General features: G+C 41.7%; 1 protein-coding gene and 1 pseudogene across 4 annotated transcripts in view; one reads left to right on the forward strand and one right to left on the reverse strand.

The window, feature by feature from the left end:
- Nucleotides 1–26,922, forward strand: part of LOC138823620 (dual specificity testis-specific protein kinase 2) — a 117,517-nt gene that overhangs the window by 35,575 nt on the left and 55,020 nt on the right. For all 4 annotated transcript variants that reach the window (XM_070017027.1, XM_070017029.1, XM_070017030.1 and 1 more), the window contains exon 3: nt 14,789–14,910. In XM_070017027.1, coding sequence (XP_069873128.1) covers nt 14,789–14,910 — 122 coding nt within the window. The remainder of the gene's footprint in view (nt 1–14,788; nt 14,911–26,922) is intronic.
- On the reverse strand, nt 24,470–24,742 carry LOC138823586 (small nuclear ribonucleoprotein E-like; annotated as a pseudogene).

Genomic DNA, 26,922 nt, shown 5'->3' on the forward strand with positions numbered 1-26,922 from the left:
ACCACTTCCTGTTTTCTAGTGGTTTATTGGAGATAAGAGTCATAATACTACAGGATGGAATAGGAGAAACCCTAGGTCTCCTTGGCTCAGGCCGAAATTTTCTGAATAGAGACCCGGAAACACAACAAATCAAAGAAAGGTTGGACAAATGGGATTGCATAAAGTTGCAGAGCTTCTGCAGGGCAAATGACATAGCTAGCAAGATCAATAGAAAGCCCACAGATTGGGAGAAGATCTTTACTAGCCATACAACGGACAAGGGTCTCATATCTAAAATATACTTGGAACTCAAAAAATTAAACCCCCCAACAACAAATCCTCAAAGAAACAACTGCCCAATAAATAAGTGGGCGAAAGACTTAAAGAGAAACTTCTCTGAAGAAGAAAGAAGGATGGCCAATAGACACATGAAGAAATGTTCAACATCCCTAGCCATAAAAGAAATGCATATCAAAACAACATTGAGATATCACCTCACTCCAGTTAGAACGGCAAAAATCAAGAACTCTAACAACAACAGATGCTGGAGGGGATGTGGACAGAAAGGAACCTTACTTCATTGTTGGTGGGAATGTAAACTTGTTCAACCACTTTGGAAAGCAGTGTGGAAGTTCCTCAAAAGACTTCACATAGAACTCCCCTATGACCCAGCAATCCCACTTTTGGGCATTTACCCAAATGTTTACAAACAAGACCACACTAAGAAACCAGCACAACTATGTTTATTGCAGCATTATTTACCATAGCTAAGATATGGAACCAACCCAGATGCCCCTCAGTAGATGAATGGATCAAGAAAATGTGGTATATATACACAATGGAATTCTATGCCTCCATCAGAAAGAATGACATTGCCCCATTTGTTAGGAAATGGAAAAACTTGGAAAAAATTATATTAAGTGAAGTAAGCCAGGCCCAAAGAAACATAGGTCCCATGGTTTCCCTTATTTGTAATATCTAGTATATGTATGAGTCAAGCGGAAAAGGTCAGATAATGTGATGTCAGGAAAATGAACCCTTAGATGTGTATTTTAATGTTTTTTTCTTTCATGCATGTGTTTCTAACGCATTTATAAGATTATCTCTTTGTTGCTTTGTATGTCCCTCCCCCACAGTATAACCCCTGCTTTCACTATATTTGATGTCAGTATAACTTGTGGAGGAGATGGGGAAAAACCAGTTGTTTAAGGATACAGGTGGACCTGTTGCAACAATGAGAAGTAAAGTTGTCATGTCCAAAACGAGCTTTACAACGTCGGTGCGGGGGGGGGGGGGGGGTGAGGTGGGGGGAGGTGGGGTAAGGAGAAGGATTGGGATTGGGGGGGAGGGGGGAGGCTGGGAAGGGATGTGAAGGGTAAACAAAGGAGGAGGCTGCAATGCTTGGTAAGAAATGTATGCATTATCCTGCCCATGTAATTGTAACTCCTCTGTACAGTATGTTCACAAATAAAATAAAATTAAAAAAAAAAAAAAAGAGTCATAAGACTCTCCTGCCCCGGCTGGCTTTGAACTTCGATCCTCAGATCTCAGCCTCCTGAGTAGCTAGGATTAGAGGCGTGAGCCACAGGCGCTTGGCTTATGTATAATTTTCTAACATTGGTCAAGTCACTTCTCTGTCTGTATCTTAATTCACAAAATGGAAAATGAAAGTACTTATCTTTTGGAGTTGTTGAGAAAATATGAATGTTTCGAATGTCTATATATAATATACACAAGCTAGGAGTAGTTATTCTATTATGTAGACAACTAAGATCTATGGAGTGTTTTCTTTGTGCTAGGTACTGTGTTAAGAACTTATATACATTATCTTGTTTAATATCTGTAACAATCCTGAATGAGGAAACTAAATTTCAAAGATAGTTGGTTATCTTTCTAGATATATCACAATAAGTAAATGCTACAGCTATTACTGGAATTCCTTATCTAATTAACAACTGAAAATTTTCTTTATTTTTATTGAAAAGATGATGAGCTGGGGCAGAGTTACATAAGTAACTGAACTGTGGGCTTGGGTGCTGACCTTCAGCTCTTCGGTTCAAGGCTAGCACTCTACCACTTGAGCCACAGTGCCACTTCCAGCTTTTCCTACTTATGTGATGCTGAGGAATCGAACCCAGGGCCTCATGCATCCAAGGCAAGCACTCTATCACTGAGCCACCTTCTCAGGGATGGGAATGTTACTACATCCCTCATTATTTCCCACTTTACCCCTCCCCAAGTTGTAATGTTCATATCCAATATAGTGTTGTGAGTATCAATGTTGCTGTTGTTCATCCAATGTCCTGCTGTTTCTGTGATTCCATTTCCCTTCCTCATATTGCATTATCTAATATGCAAAACATGAGGTACAAAGAGAAACGAAGAAAACAGAGCAATAGAGAAAAAAGAATGAACTACATACAGGGTATAATAAGAAACTCTTGTTTCCATAAATTGGAGTTCATGTTGATATGCTTCATTATATATAGTCCTATGCTCTAAGCATGATCTCCCTCATTTGTAAGAACTAGGATATGTATATGATTTTCTTAATAGGGGTTCTCAATAACCCAACTGAAAATTTTCATTTAATTTAGATTCAGCATACAAGAAGAAAATAGACCACTTTGTTAATTTTTATCTATACTATTTTTGGGATATGAAAATATGTATGTATTTTACTTTTTGATTTGCATATATGAATTGTACAATACAATGTGTCATTCATATATATGTATATAATGCTTGCTGGGGCTTGAACTCAGTGCCTTATGCTCTTGCTTGGCTCTATTGCTCATAGCAGGTGCTCTACCACTAGAGCCACACCTTTTTAGTGTCTAGCATTTTGCTGGTTAATTAGAGATATAGTATTACAGACTTTTTGACTAGGCTGGCTGGCTTCAAATTGTGAACTTTTGAGGTTTCAGCTTCCTGAATAGTTAATATTATAGCTATGAGCTGCCAGTGCCTGGCTTTCATAATGATTTGTATGTGTGTGATGCTGGTCCTGGGGCTTTAACTCAGGGCCTGGGCCTATCCTTGAGCATTTTTGCTCAAGGCTTATAACTCTATTACTTGTGCCACCGCTTTTTTGGTGGTCAGTTGGAAATAAGAGTCTCACTGATGAAATTTCCTGCCCAGGCAGGCACTGAACCATGTATCTATAATTACAGGTGTGAGCCACTGCTGCCTAGCTCTTTATGATATTTTATTACATATATATATGTACATATATATGTACTGCTTTGTTCACATTCACCCTTATTACCTTCTCCTGACCATTCTCCCACTGGTCCCCTTCTTACCAAGTAGTCCCATTTTTACTTTTTTTTTTTATTATTATGTTTTGTTTTAATCTAGATTTGGCATTTCAAAAAAAAACATGTGATACTTGTCTTTCTGTGTCTGGCTTATATCACCTAAAATGATGATACGTGGTTCTACCTATTTTCCTGCAAATAATATCATTTTTATACTTGTATAACATTCAATTGTGTATATATGCATCACATTTTTTTAGTCCACTGACAGATATCTAGGCTGATTCTATAACTTGCCAATTTTTTTTTTTTTTGGGTCCGGTCATGGGGCTTGAACTCTGGGCCTGGGCGCTTCCCTCAGCTCTTTAGCTCAAGGCTAACGCTCTACCACTTGACACAGCGCCACTTCCGGCTTTTTTTTCTTTTTGCTTATGTGGTGCTAGGGAATCGAACCCAGGGCCTAATGCATGCAAGGCAAGCGCTCTAGACCACTGAGCCACCTTCCCAGCCCCATAACTTGCCAATTGTGAATAGTGATAGCCTCTATAAACATAGGTGTGTGTGTTTCACTGTTGTTTGCCAAAATTTCATTCCTTCAAGAATGTACCTATAACAAGTGGTATAACACTTGCTGTAATTTCCTTGATGATTGCCATTCTAGATAGAACGAGGTAGATTTTTAATGTTTTTATTTACTTTTTTTTTTTTTTTTTTGGTCATGGGGCTTCAACTCTAGGCTTGAGTGCTGTCCCTCAGCACTTCAGTTCACGGCTAGTGCTTTAACACTGGAGCCACAGAGCCACTTCTGGTTTTCTGAGTGGTTTATTGGAGATAAGAGTCTCACGGACTTTCCTGCCCAGGCTGGCCTTGAATCTCAGTCTTCAGATCTCAGCCTCCTGAGTAGCTAGGATTACAGGTGTGAGTCAAGGTGCAATTTGAGACATTCTTAAAATAGGAACTGGAGCTGTGGCTCAAAGTGGTAGAGTACTAGACTTAAAGGAAAAAGCTCAGGGACAGCACCCAGGCCCTGAGTTCAAGTCCCATGACGGACAAAAAAAAAGTGTAATTGTTTGGTTGATACTAGGTATAGGATATTGAACTTGGTGTTAAGCGTAGAGAAATAAATAAGATAAATCCTTCTCTGAAATCATATTCAGGGCTGGGAATGTGGCTTAGTGGTAGAGTGCTTGCCTAGCATGCATGAAGCCCTAGGTTTGATTCCTCAGTACCACATAAACAGAAAACACTGGAAGTGGCACTGTGGCTGAAGTGGTAGAGTGCTAGACTTGAGCAAAATAAAGTTCTGGGACAGTAAGTACCAAGGCCCTGAGTTCAAGCCCCAGGATTGGCAAAAAAAATGGAGGAGAGGAAGGAGAAGGAAGAAGAGGAGGAGGAGGAGGCATATTCTAAGAGTTATATTAAAATAGCTCATGAAGGTTATTGGTTTGTCAAATTTGCCTTATATTGTCAGTTTTTTGTTTTATGTATTGCAAGGAAAAATTTTACAATACATACATGATCGTGACAATTATTCGCAACTGAATCATTATGTAGTGTTCACATAGTGTTCTTTTCCTTAACTCAGTAGCACTTAACCCTATCAGGCTAATATTTTGTACATTGTCCCGGTTGAAATTCTAGCTCTGCTATTTACTGGATGTATCATTTTGAGGAAGTTATTTAATAATCTCCGTGCCTCCGTTTCTATAGCCATAAGGTGGAGATACTAGTAATACCTGCTGCACAGAATTATTTTGAACATAAGTGTGTGCTTGCCAGTACTGAGGCTTGTATTCAGGGCCTCATTTTTGCTTAGCTTTTTTGCTTAAGGCTAGTATTCTACCACTTGAGCCACAGCACTACTTCCATTTTTCTGAGTGGTTCATTGGAGATAAGACTCTCACGGCCTTTTCTTCCTGGGCTGACTTTGAACTGTGACCCTCAGATCTCAGCCTCCTGAGTAGCTAGGATTACAGGTGTGAGCCATCGGCCCATGGCTCTGCTCTTGATTAAAAAAAATATATTTTTTAGAGTTACAGTTACATAAGTCAGGTTGCTTATGGTTTTTTTTTTTTTTTTTAAGTGAGCATGATATACTGGCGGCTGAAAGCTGCAGTCTTAGTTACTCAGGAGGCTGAGATCAATGGACCAAGGTTCTAAGCCATCCTGGGTAAGAAAGTTCACAAGATTCTATATCCAATTAACAGTCAGAAGCTGAGCTTGAGCCGGGGTGCCAGTGGCTCACGCCTGTAATCCTAGCTACTCAGGAGGCTGAGATCTGAGGATAGCGGTTCAAAGCCAGCCCGGGCAGGAGAGACCGTGAGACTCCTATCTCCAATAAACCACCAGAAAACCGTAAGTGGTGCTGTAGCTCAAGTGGTAGAGCGCTCGCCTTGAGCTGAAGAACTGAGGGACAGCACCCAGGCCTAGAGTTCAAGCCCTACAACCGCCAAAAAAAAAAAAAAAAAAAAAAGAAGCTGATCTTGAGGTATGACTCAAGTGGTAGAGTGCCAACCTTGAGTATAAAAGCTGAATAATAGTGCAAAGCCCTACAAATAAGTGCATAAATAAATAAATAAATAAAATAAATAAAAAATAAAAAATAAAGTAAATAAATAAATACATTAATAAAAAACAACCACAATCTTAAATGACCAAATGCTGATCTTAATGTTGACCAGAATGGAAAACGTAGAAATAATTATGTTAAATAAAGTAAGTCAGCCCCAGAGAGATAAAGGATTCATGTTTTCTCTTATATGTGGAAGCTAGATTTAGGTTATATATTACAAGTAAATATGTTGGGTGGTATGCAAGTCTATACAAATGTATTAACTGAAATATAGTAGATTCAAGTGAGACCTCAAATAATATAATTCCTTAGAAAAGCCAAATCAAAGTTCAGCAAAATGAAACACCAAAAAACAGGTATAGGAAAGGAGTTGGGAGGGTCAGGGGAAAGGAATAGACAAATGAAGAAGAGAAGAGGGATAAAATGCAATCAAAAATCCACCATAGCCTGGCGCCGGTGGCTCAATCCTGTAATCCTAGCTACTTAGGAGGCTGAGATCTAAGGATCGCTCAAAGCCAGCCCGGGCAGGAAAGACCGTGAGACTCCTATTTCCAATAAACCTCTAGAAAAACCGGAAGTGGTGCTGTAGATTGAGAAGAGCTGAGGGACAGTGCCTAAGCCCAGAGTTCAAGCCCCACAACCGACAAAAAAAGAAAAAAAAAATCCACTGTATATCCTACAAAATAAAGTGAAGGAAGAGGGGTAGGGAAGGGATGAGTGAAGAAGTTGAAAGAGATGACATTGATCAAGATGTATTTATAAACTGTTTTGTTAAATGGAAACTCCTTTGTACAGCTACTCAAAGATGATAAAATTTTAAAAATGGAAAAAGACTTGATCAGGGGCTGAAGGGGTGGCCTATCAGCCAAGAACAAGAGAAAATCAGAGTCCATTTTATGCTGGAATAAAAACTAAAGAGCAGAGATAGTAGTGGGTATTAGAAGAAAAGTATAGCAACAGGCTAAATTTATTTGTGATTGGAGAAAGAGAAACATGTTGGGTGCTGGTGGCCTATGCCTGTTATCCTAGTTATTCAGGAGGTCGAGATTTAAAGGGTCAAGGTTGAAACCAACCCAGGCAGAAAAATCCCCAAGACTCCCTGTGCGTGCGTGCGTGCGTGCGTGTGTGTGTGTCAGTCATGGGGCTTGAACTCTGGGCTTGGGCGCTGTCCCTGTGCTCTTCAGCTCAAGGGGAGTGCTCTACTGCTTGAGCCACAGCGCCACTTCCGGTTTACTAGTGGTTTATTGGAGATGAGAGTCTTCCTGGGTTGGCTTTGAACTGCGATCCTCAGATCTCAGCTCCCTGTGTAGCCAGGATTACAGGTGTGAGCCACCGGCGCCCAGCTCAAGACTCTTTTTTTTTGGGGGGTGGGGGGGAAGGGTCGGGTCGTGGGGCCTGAACTCTGGGCCTGGGCACTGTCCCTCAGCTCTTCAGCTCAAGGCTAGCACTCTACCACTTGAGTCACAGCGCCACTTCCGGCTTTTTTCTTTTTGCTTATGTGGTACTGAGGAATCAACCCAGGGCCTCATGCATGCAAGGCAAGTGCTCTACAATTGAGCCACCTTCCCAGCCCTTAAGACTCTTTTCTTAACCAGCAAAACGTGGGAATTGGAAATGTGGCTCAAATGGTAGCACCAGCCTTGAGCAAAAAAGCTAATGAGGACACAAGGCCCTGAGTTTAAGCCCCAGTACTAGTGAGATGGCTGGAGGGTGGCTGGGGTGGGGGTGGGGGGTGGACTACAAGAAGAAGAGAGAGAAGGTGGGGAGGAGGAGAGAGGGAGAGAGGACAGAGAACAGGGAGGGAAAGAGGGAGAAAGTAGGTATATTGAAAACTTAGTTGGCAGACAAAAGAAAAATATACTTTTTATTTATAGTTGATACTTTGAAATAAAGACTAAATAAATGATCCTAAGTATAAAGTTATAAATGGATTCTGATGCAAGTATGTATGTTGTATTGGGATTTATTGATCAGAAGCAGCATTATCATTATTGGTTTGATTTTCTGAAATGTGGGCCATCTCAAATAATGGCCTGAACCAAACCAGAAAAACAACTTTTTCTCAATTTATAAAGTAGTTGTGTTTATGGAAAATGAATTTGTTTTTATGTAAAAGTAGAATTAGCATCCATCTGAGATCATTATGAATGTTATTCATTTGTGTAAATGTCTGGTAAGACATTTGAATTTCATTTAACATGTGGAACAATGCTTGCCTGTGAGGTCTGTCCTGTACCTTGCAGGAAGTCTAGCATCTCTGGCCAGGAGTGGTCTTGCCCCAATCAATGTCATAACCAAAACATTTCACCTGAAAAAAAAATTTTTTTTTTTGTTGGTCGTGAGGCCTGAACTCTGGGCTTGGGCACTGCCCCTCAGCTCTTCAGCTCGAGGCTAGCATTATACCACTTGAGCCACAGCACCACTTCTGGCTTTTTTCTACTTACGTTGTGCTTAGGAACCCAGGGCCTCATGCATGGGAGGCAAGCACTCTACCTTCCAAGCCCTGACCTGAAAATCTTAAAGCATCTCCCAAGTGAGTTATTATGACTACTCTGTTGGAAACTATCACTTGAAGTATTTCTCTTGATATTAATATTGCTATATATATTTATTTATTTTTATTGACACTACTAAGGGCTTGAACTCAGGGTCTTGCACTTTCTTTCTTTTTTATTAGTTGTGGGCCTGAACTCTGGGCCTGGGCACTGTCCCTTGGCTCTTCAGCTCAAGGCTAGCACTCTACCACTAGAGTCATAGCTCCACTTACGGCTTTTTCTGCTTATGTGGTGCTGAGGAATTGAACCCAGGGCCTCATTCATGCAAGGCAAGCACTCTACCACTGAGCCCCCTTCCCAGCCCTGGGTCTTGCACTTTCTAGACAGGTACTTTGCCATTGAAACTCTGTCCTTAGTCCATGTTTTTGCATTTTTCAAAAATCCTAAAAGGGTACTCCTCATACTTCATGGAAATAACTACTAGGAATGACCACAGTAGATTGGGGTTAAGGTATCTGGTAGTCAAAGGGACTTCAGCTTTATTTATATTGTTTTAATGTGTTACAAAGAAAAGGTATGCATTTGTTACTTATTTAATTAGAATATAAATTGAAAAACTATGTTTTCCTTTCTTTCTTTTTTCTCTCTTTTTCTATTTTGTTGTTGTTGTTATTGTTGTTGTTGTTGGGTGTGGGGCTTGAACTCAGGGCCTGGGCCTTTCCCTGAGTTTTTTGGCTCAAGGTTAGCACTCTACCACTGAGCATCAGGGACAGTGCCCAGTCCCTGAGTTCAAGCCCCAGGACACAAGAAACAAAAGCAAAAATGTAGGGATTGAACCCAGGTCCTCTAACATTCTGACACACTCAGCAAGAGCTCTGTCACTTAAGCACTCCTCTAGTCTGTATTCTCCACTTTTCGTTGCCCCTTCTGACACTCCCCTTGCCTTTTGTGCTTTTATTTTATTTATTTATTTTTGGTCATGGGGCTTGAACTCCTGGCCTAGGTGCTGTCCCTGAGCTCTTCAGCTCAAGGCAAGCACTCTACCACTTGAGCCACAGCCCCACTTCTGCTTTTCTGGTGGTTTCTTGGAGATAAGAGTCTCATTGACTTTCCTGCCCAGCTGGCTTTGAATGGCAATTCTCAGATCTCAGCCTCCTGAGTAGCTAGGATTATAGATGTGAGCCACCGGTGTCCCACTTATGCTTTGTTTTTAAGTTAAAACTCACTAACTTTGCCTGAGCTGGTCTTTAACTTGTGAGCCTCTTGCCCTCCCCATCCCTCCTGAGTAGCTGAGGTAACAGTCATATCTCACTATGCCCAATCCATGGCTTTTTTTTTTTTTTTTCCTGTGGGTCATGGGCTTGAACTTAGCATCTGGGCACTCTTCCTGAGCTCTTCAGCTCAAGGCCCTTGTTCTACCAGTTGAGGCACAGTGCCACTGCCAGCTTTCTGTAGGTTAATTGGAGATAAGAGTCTCACTGATTTTCCTGCTTGGCTGGCTTTGAACCGGGATCCTCAGATCTCAGCCTCCTGAGTAGCTACAATTACAGGCATGAGCCATTGGCACCCTGTCCATAGTTTTTCTTTTTCTTTTTTTCTTTCTTTCTTTCTTTTTTTTTGCAGTCCTGGAGCTTGAACTCAGGGCCTGGGTACTGTCTGTGAGCCTCTCTGTGCTCAAGGCTAACACTCTACCACTTGAGCCACAATGCTACTTCTGGCTTTTTCTGTTCATGTGCACTGAGGAATTGAACCTACGGCTTCATGCATGCCAGGCAAGCACTTTATCACTAAGCCACATTCACAGCCCCATAGCTTTTTTTTTGATGGTATGTCTTCAGAATTGGCACAGTGGTAAATGACTTGGGGATACTAGAGAAAAATTTGCAGAAAATGTTGGCACTTTTTTTTTTTTTTTTTTTTTTTAGGAGGGGGAGTTAGTCCTGGGGCTTGAACTCAGGGTCTGGGCATTGTCCCTGAGCTTCTTTTGCTCAAGGCTAGCACTCTACCACTTGAGCCACAGCACCACTTCTGGCTTTTTATTTTTTATTTTTTTTTTCACTTTTGGCTTTTTCTGTGTATGTGGTGCTAAGGAGTTGAACCCAGGGCTTCATGCATGCTAGGCAAGCACTCTACCACTGAGCCACATACCCAGTGCCCATATTACACTTTTTTAAAAGAAAGAAACCACAAATAGTTCCTAGAGTCAGTAAAGAAAGGCTTTAGAGAACTATGGAAACTTGGGTGTGGTCTTAAAAGGTAAGAATTTAGCAGTGGGACGGTAGGAAAGCAGAGAAAGAATACTTATGCATATAAGGACAAAATGAGGAAGCCGGGCGCTGGTGGCTCACGCCTGTAATCCTAGCTACTCAGGAGGCTGAGATCTGAGGATTGCGGTTCAAAGCCAGCCCGGGCAGGAGAGACCGTGAGACTCCTATCTCCAATAAACCACCAGAAAACCGGAAGTGGCGCTGTAGCTCAAGTGGTAGAGTGCTCGCCTTGAGCTGAAGAGCTGAGGGACAGCGCCCAGGCCCAGAGTGCAAGCCCCACGGCCGACAAAAAAAAAAAAAAAAGGACAAAATGAGGGCTGGAGGTGTGACATAAGTGTTAAAGTGTCTAACAAGCATGTAGCTTAGAATTCAAACCTTTGTACCACAAAACAAAGGCAAAATTAGTTATGAATATGTTCAACATCATAATCTATTTGAACTGCAGGGTCAAGTTTGGTGCATTACTTCACTCATGAGATAATCATTTAAATTCCAAGAGTTTCGAGACCAGCCTCAATACAAATCTTTTTTTTTTTTTTTTTTTTTTTTGTCGTGGGGCCTGAACTCTGGGTCTGGGCGCTGTCCTCAGCTCTTCAGCTCAAGGCTAGCACTCTACCTCTGGAGCCACAGCACCACTTCTGGCTTTTTCTGCTTATGTGGTGCTGAGGAATTGAACCCAGGGCCTCATGCATGCAAGGCAAGCACTCTACCACTGAGCCACCTTCCCAGCTCCTCAATACAAATCTTTCTCCAAAAAGGAAGACAGAATTGGAAGAAAAGCAAAGAAATACAGAAAGCTTATCTCTGAGTTTTATACATTAATATCAAGCTTTCTCAAAAGTGGACATTTCATTAAAAATCCAGTTTTCTGATGATGAGGGAAAAAGTGACTGTCAGGTGGTGAGACCTTATTCTGTAAAATAGAGCTGGAAAAATACTGTCAGTGAGTTCTTTGTATATAAATGTGTCTTTTAAACTGATCCATGTAGGATCTGAAAAGAAAAGCCACTTCTCTTTCCTCAATCACGAGGTGCATGACAACAGATTCATTGATGCACTGAGAAGAGAATTAGGTTCCAGATCTCTCTAAGTGATCTAGAAGAGGGGAAAGGCCAGTGTGATGCCTCAGTTCTCATCAGGAAAATGCAGGACACTTTCTATTTTGTTGCCTTGAGTATTTTGCTCCCCAGCTTTCCTCTTCTGGTCTGGCCACTCTGAGACATTATCCTTTTAAAATACAAAATCAACTGTGATGTCTGTCTTGTATTAGTGATATTTTTAACTTCTGGGGGCTATTATCATTGAAAGACATTTCTGAGAGTTGAAGAGTTATAGGTTATGTCTTTCTTCTGAAATTCCTACTTAAGAATAACATGGTGGGGGCTGGGAAGGTGGCTCAATGGTAGAGTGCTTGCCTTGCATGCATGAGGCCCTCGGTTCAATTCCTCAGCACCACATAAGCAGAAAAAGCCAGAAGTGGGGCTGAGGTTCAAGTGGTAAAGCTCTAGTCTACAGCTAAAGAGCTGAGGGACAGTGCCCAGGCCCAGTTCAGGCCCCAGGACTGACAAAAAAAAAAAAAAAAAAAAAAAAGGATGGGCTGGGAAGGTGGCTCAGTGGTTAAAAAAAAGGAATAACATGGTGGAGCTGAGCACCAGTGGCTTATGCCTGTAATCCTTGCTATTCAGGAGGCTCAGATCTGAGGATCAAGGTTCTAAGCCAGCCCAGGCAGGAAAGTCTGTGAGACTCCAATTAACCACAAGAAAAAAAACAGAAGGGCTGGGAAGCTGGCTCAGTGGTAGAGTGCTTGCCTTGCATGCCTGAGGCCCTGGGTTCGATTCCTCAGCACCACATAAGTAAAAAGAAAAAAGCCGGAAGTGGCGCTGTGGCTCAAGTGGTAGAGTGCTAGCCTTGAGCTGAAGAGCTGAGGGACAGCGCCCAGGCCCAGAGTTCAGGCCCCACGACCGGACCCCCCCCCCCAAAAAAAAAAAAAAACAACAACCAGAGGTGGCACGATAGCTCAAGTGATAGAGTGCTTGCCTTGAGCTGAATAACTCAGGGACAGCTCCTAGGTCCAGAGTTCAAGTCCCAGGACTGACAAAAATAAACAAACAAACAAACAAATAAGATGGTAGAATTGGGTGCTGATGACTCATGTTTTTAATCCTAGCTACTTAGGAGGCTGAGATCTGAGGTTCATGGTTCGAAGCCAGCCCTGGCAGAAAAGTTCCCGTGAGACTCTTATCTCCAATTAACCACTCAAAACTGGAAGTAGTACTGTGCCTCAAAGTTGTAGAGTGCTAGTCTTGCCCACAAAGAAGTTCAGCAACAGTGAGCAGGCCCTGAATTCAAGCCCCATGACTGATGAAAGAAAGAAAGAAAAGAAAGAGAAAGGAAGGAAGGAAGGAAGGAAGGAAGGAAGGAAGGAAAGAATAACATGTTGAAATAATATTCATAAAATCTATAGAGTGATGATATTTTTGCATAGCAAGTCCTTTTTTTTTTTTTTTTTTGATAGCTTGAACTCAGGGCTTGGGCACTTCCCTGAGCCTCTTCGTGCTCAAGGCTAGTGCTTTACCACTTGAGCCACAGTGCGACGTACCCACTTTGTCTCTCCCTTCCTTCCTTCCTTCCTTCCTTCCTTCCTTCCTTCTTTCCTTTCTTTCTTTCTTTCTTTTTTCTTTTTTTGGGTCCGGTGGTGGGGTCTGAACTCTGGGCCTGCATGCTGTCCCTCAGCTCTTCAGCTCAAGGCTAATGCTCTACCATTTGAGCCACAGCGCCACTTCCGGCTTTTTTCTTTTTTGCTTATGTGGTACTGAGGAATCGAACCCAGGGCCTCATGCATGCAAGGCAAGCGCTCTACCACTGAGCCTCTTCGGAGCCCAACTTCCCACTTTTTCTGAGTAGTATATTGGAGATAAGAGTATATTGGAGATAGAGAGGCTGAGAAGGTGGCTCAATGGTAGAGTGCTTGCTTCCCATGCATGAAGCCCTGGGTTTGATTCCTCAGCATCACATAAACAGAAAAGGCTAGAAGTGGCACTGTGGCTCAAGTGGTAGAGTGACAGCGCTCAGGCCCAGAGTTCAGGCGCCATGACTGACAGAAAGAAAGAAAAAGTGGGTAAGTCGCACTGTGGCTTGAACTGAAGAGCCTGAGGGACAGCTCCCAGGTCTAGAGTTCTAGCCCCACAACTGACCAAAAAAGACAACAAAACAAACATAAAAAAGAGTCGCATGGACTTTTCTGCCAGGGCTGTCTTCTAACTGCAATTCTTGGATCTCAGCCTCCTGAGAGCTGAGGATCTCAGGAGGTTCTAATAGTATAGGCATGAGCCATCAGTGCCTGGCTTTATAAAGATATTTTTATGGTTCAGTAAGTGTTATATAAGACTTATGCATAATTCTTTTTTGTACACACTTAAAATTCTATGGAAGTGACTATTTACTGTATCCTGACTCATCAGTATTGACCATAAGGAACTAGTCTAAAAATACTGCCTCTATTTTTTTTTTTTTTTTGGTCATGGGGTTTGAAATCTGGGCCTGGGTGCTGACCCTGAGTTCTTCAGCTCAAGGCTAGTACTTGAGCCACAATGCCACTTCCAGTTTTCTGGTGATAAATTGGAGATGAGTCTCCCGGACTTTCCTGCTTGGGTTGGCTTTGAACCTCAATCCTCAGATCTCAGCCTGAGTAGCTAGGATTACAGGCGTGAGCCACCAGCGCCCAGCTTATTATTATTATTATTATTATTTAGGCTTAAAAATGACATAATTGGGGCTGGGAAGGTGGCTCAGTGGTAGAGCGCTTGCCTTGCATGCATGAGGCCCTGGGTTCAATTCCTCAGCACCACATAAGCAAAAAGAAAAAAGCCAGAAGTGGCGCTGTGGCTCAAGTGGTAGAGCACTAGCCTTGAGCTGAAGAGCTGAGGGACAGCGTCCAGGCCCAGAGTTCAGGCCCCACGACTGGACCCAAAAAAAGAAACAAACAAACAAAAAAAACCGACATAATTTCGTGAGGTATTAATAATGTTTTTTGGCCTTTTCAGTGTGGAAGTTTTGATCATGATAGAAAAAAATTCATCTTCCTTAGTGGAAATGAAACTGTAATGTAGCTAGATATTTATTTTATATAAAACGTCGAGGCATGTTTTACAATGGAGACTTAGACCTTATATTTAGTTGTTGCCCTTGACACTCTTGTTCTAATTCATTTTCTAGGTGCGACATCGGGCTTCTGGTCAGGTGATGGCTCTTAAGATGAATACTTTGAGCAGTAACCGGGCAAATATGCTGAAGGAAGTGCAGCTCATGAATAGACTCTCCCATCCCAACATTCTTAGGTAATTCAGTTACCTTTTTCTTCTTCCAGGAGCCATTGAGAAAGTTGAAATATATGGAAGGCTTGCTAGAATATCATTGACAACTAAAATGGGAGGTTCAGGATTTAGTTTGCTTCTTATGGTGGTTTAGCTGTGCTGTAGGCCTTTTTCTTCCCATTGAGACTTAATTTCCTGGTAATAAGCTGCATTCAAGACACTTTCCTTTCTAAGTTTCTTTCTTCTCATTCAGAGCATTAGTAGCAACTCATTAGAATAGTTGTTTGCTGTTTCTGATTAGTACTTTATGAAAGAGAAAAGATTGGTCCTTATGTGGTTATTTGATCTTTAAAAATTGTTTTATGAGGAATTATAATTAAATTAGTGAATTAAAGCTAAAAGCAAAATTATGCCCTTATGCTATTCAGCTAGTCAGGGTTTTTAGTACTCACTGGAGGCAGAGTTTGCCTGTGAAAATTATTGCTATTATAATTATTGCTATTATTTACCGTACTGAGGTTGAACTCTTGCCTCATGTTTGCTAAGATAGCACTCTACCACTTGAGCATGCTTCCTTTCTTGTTTTAGTTATTTTTCAGATAGTATTTGGGTTTTTGCCTAGGACCAGCCTTTGACTGAAATCCTTCTATCTATGCCTCCCAGTAGCTGGGATTTCAGACATATACCACCATGCATGGTTCTTAGAATAATTCTTCCTCCCCCTCCTCTTCCTCCTCCTCTTCCTTTTCTTCTTCTTTTGCCAATCAGTGCCTGGACACTGTCCCTGGGCTTCTTTTGCTCAAGGCTAGCACTCTTATCACCTGAGCTATAGCACCACTTCTAGCTTTTTCTCTTTATGTGGTACTGAGGAATAAAACCCAGGCTTCATGAATGCTAGGCAAGCACTCTACCAATAAGCCACATTCCCAGCCCCTGTTTTTTTGGTCGTGGGGCTTGAACTCTGGGCCTGGGTGCTGTCCCTCAGCTTTTCAGCCTAGCGAGCGCTCTACCACTTGAGCCACAGTGTCCATTTCTAGCTTTTTCTGTTAATGTGGTGCTAAGGAATCAAAGGGCCTCATACTTGCAAGGTAAGCACTCTACCACTGAGCCACCTTCCCAGCCCCAAATTTGTGAGACTTTTTTTTTTTGATCGGTTATAGGGCTTGAACTCAGGGCCTGGCGCTGTCCCTGAGCCTCTTTGTCCTCAAGGCTAGTACTCTACCACTTGAGCCGCAGCACCACATCCTTCTATCAATCTTTTAATTTAACTTTTTTTCCCTCCCCTATGATCCTTTTTTAAAATCCATTTATTATAAACTGGACTGACAAATGACACAGAAGCCTAAAGTTGGGGACTAAGCATGGTGCTACAAAGTTAGTAATTTGGGACCCTATCAAAAATAACAACTACCACCACCATGTAGGGTGTTGCATGCCTGCAATCCCAGCTATGCAGGAGGCAAAGATAAATAGATCATAGTCTTAAGTCAGTTCTGGGCAAAGTGAGACCTGAAAATAAACTGAAAAATTAGAGAAAAAGATCTGGAAGCATGACCAGTGGTAAAAGTGCCTGTTAGACTTGCTAGGCTTTGAGTTGAAATTTTAATACTACTTTAAAAAAAAACAACAAGGGGCTGGGAAGGTGGCTCAGTGGTAGAGCGCTTGCCTTGCATGCATGAGGCCCTGGGTTCAATTCCTCAGCACCACATAAGCAAAAAGAAAAAAAAAAAGCCAGAAGTGGCGCTGTGGCTCAAGTGGTAGAGTGCTAGCCTGGAGCTGAAGAGCTGAGGGACAGTGCCCAGGCCCTGAGTTCAGGCCCCACGACTGGACCCAAAAAAAAAAAAAAAAAACCAAAATAAAAAAAAAACAACAAAATGAAACGAGAAAAAAAAACAAAGAAAAAAAATGAAACAAGAAAAACAATTGCCCTGGGGCTGAGAAGGTGGCTCAGTGGTAGAGCACTTGCCTTACATGCATGAGACCCTGGGTTCAATTCCTCAGCACCACATAAGCAGAAAAAAAAAGCTGGAAGTGGTGCTATGGCTCAAGTGGTAGAGCACTAGCCTTGAGCTGAAGAGCTGAGGGACAGCGCCCAGGCCCAGAATTCAGGCCCCATGACCAGACCCCCCCCGCCAAAAAAAAAAGAAAAACAATTGCCCTACAACTATAAAAACTCCTACAAGAAAATGGAAACAGTTTCACATTGGTATGGACAAAATTAGTCATATACAACAAAAACAAAAATAGACAAGTAAGGTTGTCTCAAACAAAATGTCACTACACAAGCTGGGCGCTGGTGGCTCTGCTTGTAATCTGAGCTACTCAGGAGGCTGAGATCTGAGGATCAAGGTTCAAAGCCAGCCTGGGCAGGAAAGTCCGTGAGATTCTTACTGCAATAAATCACCAGAAAACCGGAAGTGGTGCTGTAGCTCAAGTGGTAGAGTGCTTGCCTTGAGCTGAAGAGCTGAGGGACAGCGCCCAGGCCCATAGTTCAAGCCCCACAACTGACACACATACACAAAAATTACTGCACAACAAAATGAGCAAAGAGAAAAGCCAAATAGTAATAGAAAAAATAAGCCATATGTTTAATAAAGGATTATATATAAGGAACTCAACTCAGTAGTGTTATTTATCTCAATTAAAAAAAAAAATAGCCAGGGCTGGGAAGGTGGCTCAGTGGTAGAGCGCTTGCCTTGCATGCATGAGGCCCTGGGTTCGATTCCTTAGCACCACATAAGCAAAAAGAAAAAAAAGCCGGAAGTGGCACTGTGACTCAAGTGGTAGAGTGCTAGCCTTGAGCTGAAGAGCTGAGGGACAGCGCCCAGACCCAGAGTTCAGGCCCCATGACTGGACCCAAAAAAACAAAACAAAAAACAAAAAATAAGTAAGTAAATAAAGGCTCAGGAGTGAACAGAATGTTTTTAAAAAAAAAAAAATAGCCAGGCACTGGTGGCTCATGCCTGTAATCCTCGCTACTCCGGAGGCTGAGATCTGAGGATCAAGGTTCAAAGCAAGCCTGGGCAGAGAAGTCTGTGAGACTCTTATCTCCAAAAAAACACCAGAAAACTGGAAGTGGAGCTGTGGCTCAAGTGGTAGAGTGCTTGCCTTGAGCTGAAGAGCTCAGGTACAACACCCAGGCCTAGAGTTCAAGCCCCACAACCAACAAAAAACAAGGAAAACCCAAGCATGGGAGTCCACACTGTGATCTCATCACTCAGAAAGCTGAAGATGCAAGTCTATATAGCAATACCTATCTCAAAAAACAAAGAAAGAAAGAAAGAAAGAAAGAAAGAAAGAAAGAAAAAAGAAATATGCTGGGCTTGACTCACACACAGAAAAAAAAGGGAGAAAGAGGGGCAACAAATATACATATCTCAAAAGAAGACATACAAATTAGACACTGGTTGGTGGCTCACACATTTGTAATCCTAACCATGCTGAGATCTGAGGATTGCGGTTCAAAGCAGCGAAGTTCATAAGAAAGACTTATTGCCAATTAATAACACCCAAAAAGCCAGAAGCAGAGCTGGGGCTCAAGTGGTAGAGCACTGGTTTCGAGCTGAATAAGCTCAGAGACAGTGACCAGGTCCTGAATTCAAGCCCAGGACTAGCAATAAAAAGGAAGAGGAATGGGAAGGTGGCTCAGTGGTAGAGTGCTTGCTTTGCATGCATGAGGCCCTGGGTTCGATTCCTCAGCACCACGTAAACAGAAAAAGCCGGAAGTGGCACTGTGGCTTAAGTGGTAGAGCACTAGGCTTGAGCTGAAGAGCTGAAGAGCACAGCACCTAGGCCCAGAGTTGAAGCCCCACAACCAACAAAAGAAAAATAAAAAAGAAGACATAGAATGGTCCATACATTCATGAGAAATTACTGAACATCACCAGTCATTAGAGATTTTGAATTTAAAGGCATAATGAGATACTGCTTCTTAACTTTTAGGACATTTACTACAAAGATGAAAGATAAGTACTGGCAAGGGAACACTTGTACACTGTGGGAATGTAAATTAGTATAGCCATTATGGAAACCAGTGTGGTGGCTGCTCAAAAAACTGAGAATAGAGTTACCATCATCCAGGTGTGTATACATCCACGCCCCTATGTTCATTTGCTACCAAGGTGGTAACTTATGGATAAATGGTTAAAGAACATGTAGTCTTAGCTGGGTGCCAGTGGCTCAAGCCTGTAATCCTAGTTATTCAGGAGACTAAGATCTGAGACTCATAGAAGCTAGCCATGGCAGGAAAGTCCGTGAGACTCTTATCTCTGATTAAATATTAAATTATAATAATGCTTATAATTTAAAGTAATATAGTTTAAATATTGTGTAAAATATAGGAAATTTAACATGCCTTCTTACAAAAATGATATCTCACATTGTATTCTATAAATAAATACAGTTAGTATTGGTTTATTTGAAAAGTAGTAGTATTCTTTTTTTTGGGGGGGGTGTCGGTTGTGGGGCTTGAACTCTGGGCTTGGGCACTGTCCCTGCGCTCTTCAGCTCAAGGCGAGTGCTCTACTGCTTGAGCCACAGTGCCACTTCTGGTTTTCTAGTGGTTTATTGGAGATAGTTTCACAGCTTTTCCTGCCTGGGCTGGCTTTGAACTGCAATCCTCAGGTCTCAGCCTCTGAGTAGCTAGAATTACAGGAGTAGTAGTATTCTATGACTAAAAATGAAGGATGTAGGCCAAGCTTACACCTATAATCCTAGCTACTCAGGAGGCTGATTGCAGTTTGTGATTCAAAGCCAACCTGAGCAGCAAATCCCTTAAGACTTTTATTTCCAATTAATCACCAAAAAGCTGGAAGTAGGCCTATGTGTTAGAGTACTAGCTTTGAGCACAAAAGCTCAGGTATAGTGCCCAGGCCTTGAGTTCAAGCCCCAGGATTGGCACACACACACACAAAAAAGATGCCAGATCAAATTGTTTGGATTCAAATGTTGAGAAGGTTACTTAACCTCTCTAAGCCTTGGTTTTTCCATCTATAAAATAAGAGTGATAAACTGGTGCCCATGGCTTATGACTGTAATTCTAGCTTTTCAGAAGGCTGAAACCCAGAGCCCAAGGAGAAAAGTTCAATAGACTCCATCTCAAAAATAAACAGCAAAAAAGTGTGATGGAGACATGGCTTAAATGTTAGAATACTAGCCTAGCAAGATACAAGTAAATAAAAATGACAGAAAATGGGACTGATAATGTGTCTTAGTGGTAGAGTGCTTGTCTAGCATGTATGAAGCCCTAGGTTTGATTCCTCAATACCACCTAAACAGAAAAAGAAAAAAAAGGCTGGGAGTGGTGCTGTGGCTCAAGTGGTAGAGTGCTAGTCTTGAGCAAAAGAAGCTCAGGGACAGTGTCCAGGCCCTGAGTTCAAGCCCCAGGACTAGCAAAAACAATAAAAAGGAAAAGAAAAGAGAGTAAATAGTAATAGAATTGTTATTTAAGGTTAAATTTAGTACAATGAATAGTATCTGACTTGTGGTAAATTCTCAGCTAATATTGGCTATTATTATTTGCTTATTTTCCTTTGGCCATATCTTTCAGTGGCCTATTATAGGCTTTCTTTTATTCCTTTATTCATGCACCAAATGTTTCTTGTTTCTTCCTTCCTTCGTTCCTTCCTTCCTCCCTCCCGTCCTCCCTCCCTTCCTCCCTTCTTCCCTCCCTTCCTTCCTTCCTTCCTGTCTCTTTTTCTTTCTTTCCTTCTTTCTTTTTTTCTTCTTTCTTCCTTTTAAATGATACTATAGTTTTAAACTCTGGGCCTATGCCTGCTAAGTAGGTGCTCTACTACTTAAGCTACACCTTTAACCAGTTTGGCTTTTACTTTTTTTATTTTTATTTTTGTTGGTCATGGGGCTTGAGTTCTGGGCCTGAGTGCTATCCCTCAGCTCTTTAGCTTAAGACTAGTGCTCGGGCTAGGAAGGTAGCTCAGTGGTAGAGCTTGCCTTGCATGTAGGAGGCTCTGGGTTCGATTCCTTAGCACCACATAAAGCAGAAAAAGCAGAAGTGGTGCTGTAGCTCTAGTGGTAGGGTGCTAGCCTTGAGCTGAAGAGCTGAGGGATAACACCCAGGCCTAGAGTTCAGGCTCCACAACTGGCAAAAAAAAAAAAAAGACTAGACCACCTGAGCCACAGGGCCATTTCCGTTTTTCTGGTGGTTAATTAGAGATGAGTCTCACAGACTTTCCTGCCTGGGCTGGCTTTGAACCATGATCCTCAGACCTCAGTCTCCTGAATAGCTAGGATTACATGTGTGAACCACAGGCGCTTGTCTCATTTTTATTTTATTTTTTTTGTGCCTTTTACTTTTTTTGTTTTTTTTGGTCCTGGGGCCTGAACTCTGGGCCTGGGCACTGTCCCTCAGCTCTTCAGCTCGAGGCTAGTGCTCTACCACTTGAGCCACCACCCACACTTCCAGCTTTTTCTGCTTATGTGGTGCTGAAGAATCAAACCCAGGGCCTCAATGCATGCAAGTCAAGCACTCTACCACTGAGCCACCTTCCCAGCCCTGGCTTTTACTTTTTGATTAGGGTTAGACACACACACACACACACACACACACACACACACACAATTACAATATCACACACACACACACACACACAGAGAAAATTACAATGTTATCCATGGTATCCTTTGCATCCTGATGTGGACTTGTTGTTCTGTATAAGCCTTCTGTCTCAAATATACATCAGTCCAAAAGCAAAAAGGGATTACTTTTTATAAGGTTCTTCCAGTTGCTTTTATATTGTTATTTTGTGTGTATGTGTATATGTCATTACTTCCCTTGTGTACTCTGAATACAGCAAAAAGAAATTATCCTAACTAGTGGCCTGAAACAAACAAAAGTCTTGTTACCCAGTAGAATATAGAAGCAGCAGAAACATTTATTGTATTACTGTAGGGCTCCTAAGTAGCAAACTGAGCATGACTATGATCCAATTTCAAAGTCCTTACAACTTATGTCTTCTAAATGCTTTCTAGTTATCTTAACAATTTACTGTTAACAGTTAGTAATCATTTAATTTGCTCCACTATATCTAGTAGTCTATTTTCAGGCTATACAGACTCTAAATTCTCTTTTATAAGTATAAAAACTGAGGCAGAAGTTTGAACCAGAATCTCCCCCCAAGTTGTGTTTATTAGATTTATATTAGAACGAATCTGTCACTTGGAACCATGTCATTTTCACAGATGTGCCTCTTGGCAGCTGGCCCTGAAGGGATGTTGCTGAGCAGTTGAAACTTCTGTTTCCCTCTTAGTTTCATCTAGCCAGAGTATCTTCACTTTTAAATCTGTTTTATATTGACTTTCTGTATGAGTTTTTTGTTGTTTGTTTTAACATTAATGGGTTTGAACTGAGAATCTCGTACTTGCTGGGTAGGAACTCTACCACTTGAGCCATGTCCTAGCCCTTTTGGTTTTCATTTATTTTTCAGACAGGTTCTCAGACTTTTACTTGGGCTGTTTTTGCACCCTGATCCTCGTGCCTCCATCTCCTGAGTAGCTGAGATTACAATGGTATATCACCACCCCTGGTGGTCTTACTGTGTAGCCTAGGCTGGGCTCAAACTCTCATCTTGCTGCAGCTTTTGAGGGCTGTGGTGCCATCATGAGTTTGGAAGAAAAGACTCCTTGCTTAAATAGACAGACAGATGGATCCCAAAACAAAACAGAAAATTACTGCGTTAGTGATTTGGAAAGTCTCCTTGAATAAGAAGTGTCTTGGTGTGACCTGCCAAGAGAGTAAGCATCTAATCTTCTGGACATGTCTTATGCTGCCAGAGATATTGTGTGTCCAGCAAACCAGTGAAACGAACTTTTGCAGTTTTTTTCTCTTTTCTTAAACCCTGGCCTTCTTATTTTCCTTTTTTTTTTTTTTTTAATCTCTCTTCCTCCTAAGATTTCTATTTGGAAAGAAACAAGGGAGCCTGGTGAGTTATTGAGTCAGGAGGTGTATACATTTTATTCATGCATGTATAATTTTTTATACATGAATACAATAAAGATTGGTTGTTTTATTACTTGGTCTAAATCATCAGTTAAGAAAAACAATAAAGTACTTTGTTGAATGCAGGGACTGATTTTTTTGGGCCTCTTTTGAATAAGTTTGATTATGCCAGGAAGTCTTGTGCTCAAGATCTGTAACCCAGTTCCATGCCCTGATCATTTCCATTTGCCCCAGTGGTCTTTTTGAGGATCTGTACCAGAATTTGCTCTCATACTATTTTTTTTAAATCAGTTGTGGGGCTTGAACTAAGGCCTGGGCACTGTCTCTGAGCTTTTTTGCTCAAGATAGCATTCTACCACTTTGAGCTACAGCACTACTTCTGGTTTTCTAGTGGGTAATTTGGAGAAGAGTTTCATGGAGACTTCTTACTTGGGCTGGCTTCAAATTGTGATCCTCAGATCTCAGCCTACTGAGTAGCTAGGGTTACAGGCCTGAGCTACAGGCCTGTGCCTGGCCTCTCATGCCTTTTTGTTAGGGTTGTATTGTGTGTGTGTGCGTGTGTGCGCGTGTGCATAAGTGCAGCTGTGTGCACAGGTGCATAGACACACACATCCATGTGTGCCCCAAGTGGGGCTTGAACTCAAGACTTGAGTGCTATTCTTAGCTCTTTTGCTCAAGACTGTTATTCTGCCACTTCAGTCACAGTTCCACCTCTGACTTTTTTTTGTTGGTTAATTGAAAATAAGAATCTTACATACTTTATTTTCTGCCTGAACTTTCTTCAAACTGGGATCCTTATATCTTAGTCTTTTGAGTAGCTAGGATTACAAGTGTGAGCCACCAGAGCTCAGCTTAATTTTTTTGTTGTTGTTGTTTTTCTTAATGCTGTGAGAAATTTAATATTTTTAGACACCTTTTTAAGAAAACAAAACAAAATAATCTCTCTAGTTGCCAGTAGATTATGGTTGTAATCCTAGCTACTCAGGAGGCTGAGATCTGAGGATCACAGTTCGAAGCCTGCCCAGGCAGAAAAGTTCATGAGATTCTTTTTTTTTTTTTTTGGTCAGTCGTGGGGCTTGAACTCTGGGCCTGGGCACTGTCCTTCATCTCTTCAGCTCAAGACCAGCACTCTACCACTTGAGCCACAGCACCACTTCCGGCCTATTCTGTTTATATGGTACTGAGGAATCGAACCCAGGGCTTCATGCATGTGAAGCAAGCACTCTACCACTGAGCCACCTTCCCAGCCCGGGAGCCACCTTCTCATAAGATTCTTATCTCCAGTAAACTACTCAGGAAAAGCCAGAAGTGGCACTGTGGCTCAAGTGGTAGATCACTAGCCTTGAGCACAAAGAGGCTCAGGGACAGTGCCCAGGCATGAGTTCAAGCCCTAGGATCGGAAAAAAAATCTCATGGAATTTATTATTACCTGATAATACAAGGGTCATCAGAACTGTGCACAGGACTTCTCAACAAGGCTCATCAAACAACACAAACAGATCTTTCCTTAGATTTCCAGCAACACACACACACACACACACACACACACACACACACACACACACACACACACACACACACACACACACGTATAGGATTCCTAGTAACTTTTTACTTCACTGATCATTTCTAGTTGGAGACACTTTGAAGTAGAATAATACCTCCTTTTAGCATGATCCTACCCCGTTTTCTTGAATCTGTTTTAGAATGAATTTCTTCTGCATCATTTAATACAAGGTTCATGTATTCATCAAAACCAATGATATAGCCCTTTAGCTACATACTTACTTGCTCATAGAGCCACGCCTGAACTTGAGATCTATTTTGTAAATATCTGAAGATGAGGTTGATGGGTTGCACCATCACCTTCTGCACCTTTTGGCCCTGGCCATGATGTGACATGATGAAATCTTACCTAGACTCCCCATTCATATTCTCCTTTTTGGGGTGGGGTGGGGTGGTACTGGAGATTTAAAGTTGGAGCCTTGCACTTGCTTAGCAAGTGCTCTACCATGCCTCTAGTATTATTTGCTTTAATTTTTTTTTTTCCAGATATGGTCTTACTTTTGCTTGGGCTTGGCCTTGGACTATGATCTTCCTGCTTCTGCCTCCTGAGTAGGTGGGATTATTGGCATGCACAACAATATCTTGCTACTGCATACATTTTTATTTTTTTACTGCATACATTTTTTAGGCTACCTTCTGGCCTCTTAGTTCTCTCCCCCTCTCCCCCCCTTTGGTGCCAGTACTGAGACTTAAAGTCAAGGCCTTTTGCTCTCACTCGGTCTTCTTGCTTATGGCTTCTGCTATACCACTTGAGCCATACTTCTAGTTTCAGCTTTTTTTTTTTTTTTGGTTGGTTGTGGGGCCTGCACTCTGGGCCTGGGCCCTGACCCTTAGCTCTTCTGCTCAAGGCTAGTGCTCTACCACCTGAGCCACAGCATCACTTCCGGCTTTTTCTGCTTATGTGGTGTAAAGGAATCAAACTCACCAAATATTTAGTTGGAACTACCCAGTCCAGCCCTGTTGTAGATAATACCTTTGCTGAATACAAGAGACTAGAGGCCTGTTGTTTCCAAGCTCCTTAAGTAACACCTTCTACATGTTAAGAGACAGGGCTGGGCCTATGCTGGCAATCCCAGGTACTTAGGAAGTAGAGACAGAAAGATTGTGCTTTAACATCCTATCTGAAAACATACTAAAAAGAAAAAAAAGATTGAAAGCATGGCTCGATAGTAGAGCACTTCCTCTAACAAGATTGAGGCCCTGAGTTTAATCCCAAGTTCAGCAAAAAAAGAAAAAAAAGTACATGGTTCATTCCATAGGATTCAGTATGGTTTAGGCAAGCTGAGGTTTCTTATTTTTCATCTTGTGCCTGGTTGAAGCTCTGTAAAAACCTATAACTGATGAAAATTAAGGCTAATACAATAAGCCAAATAGAGCATTCAATGGCTAGAACCATATGGTAGCTGGGGAGGTGGAGAGGAGTCGTTGCATTAAGAGGCAATGGGATTTTCTAGTAGATATGGAGTGGAATATTAGCATGGCTTTCTTTGGCCCAGTGCCAGTGGCTTACACCTGTAATTCTAGCTACTCAGGAGGCTGAGATCTGAGGATCACAGTTTAAGACCAGCCCCTAGAAATGTCCATAAAACTCTTCCTCAGTTAGCTACCAAAAAGCCAGAGCTGTGGCCTTAAGCAAAAAAATCTAAGGGACAACATCTAGGTGCTGAGTTCAATTCCCAATACCAGCACCAAAAAAAAAAAAAAAAAAAAAAATTTAAAAAGAAGGAAAAAAAGAAAAAAAAGATAGCTTTCTTAGGTTTTTAACTTGAAGAATTGGATTATCAGTAACAGCCCTGTGAAAAACTATGGGGAACAGGTTTTTGTACTAAAAGATGAGATGAAAGTTGGCAGTTGGACAAACAAGTCTAGAATTCAGAGGAGGAAAGGTTCAGGAACTTGAAACAAATTATATAAACTCAATTATCTCTATTGTCTTATCTTTGAACTAGGGAGTAGTAATAGTACTGCTATATTATACTGTTGGGGAATTAAATGAATAATGTGCATAAATAATTTATCACAAGGTAAAGACACTAAATCTAAAATATTATTATAATCTGATACATCATATATTGAGGTTATACAGTTAGCTTAAAGGTCAAGGATAAAGATCTAGAAAGGTTTGGTAGCACTGGCCTATAAAACAGCACTAAGGGGCTGGGAAGGTGGCTCAGTGGTAGAGTGCTTGCCTCCCATGTATGAGGCTCTGGGTTTGATTCCTTAGCACCACATAAACAGAAAAAAGTCGGAAGTGACACTATGGCTCAAGCAGTAGAGCACTAACCTTGAGCTGAAGAGCTCAGGGACAGCGCCCAGGCCCAGAGTTCAGCCCCCATGACCAAAATAAAAACAAAAACAAAACAAACAAAAAACCAGCACTAAGGAGGCTGAGGCAGAAAGATTGTGAGTTGGAGGCCAATCTAGACTATATAAGAAGAGTGTACCTGGGTCTGGGAAGGTGGCTCAGCCATAGAGTGCTTGCCTTGCATGCATGAGGCCCTGGATTCAATTCCTCA

The sequence above is a fragment of the Dipodomys merriami genome, unplaced genomic scaffold, assembly GCF_024711535.1.
Source record: "Dipodomys merriami isolate MVZ:Mamm:240054 unplaced genomic scaffold, mDipMer1.0.p SCAF_121, whole genome shotgun sequence".
NCBI classification, from domain to species: domain Eukaryota; kingdom Metazoa; phylum Chordata; class Mammalia; order Rodentia; family Heteromyidae; genus Dipodomys; species Dipodomys merriami.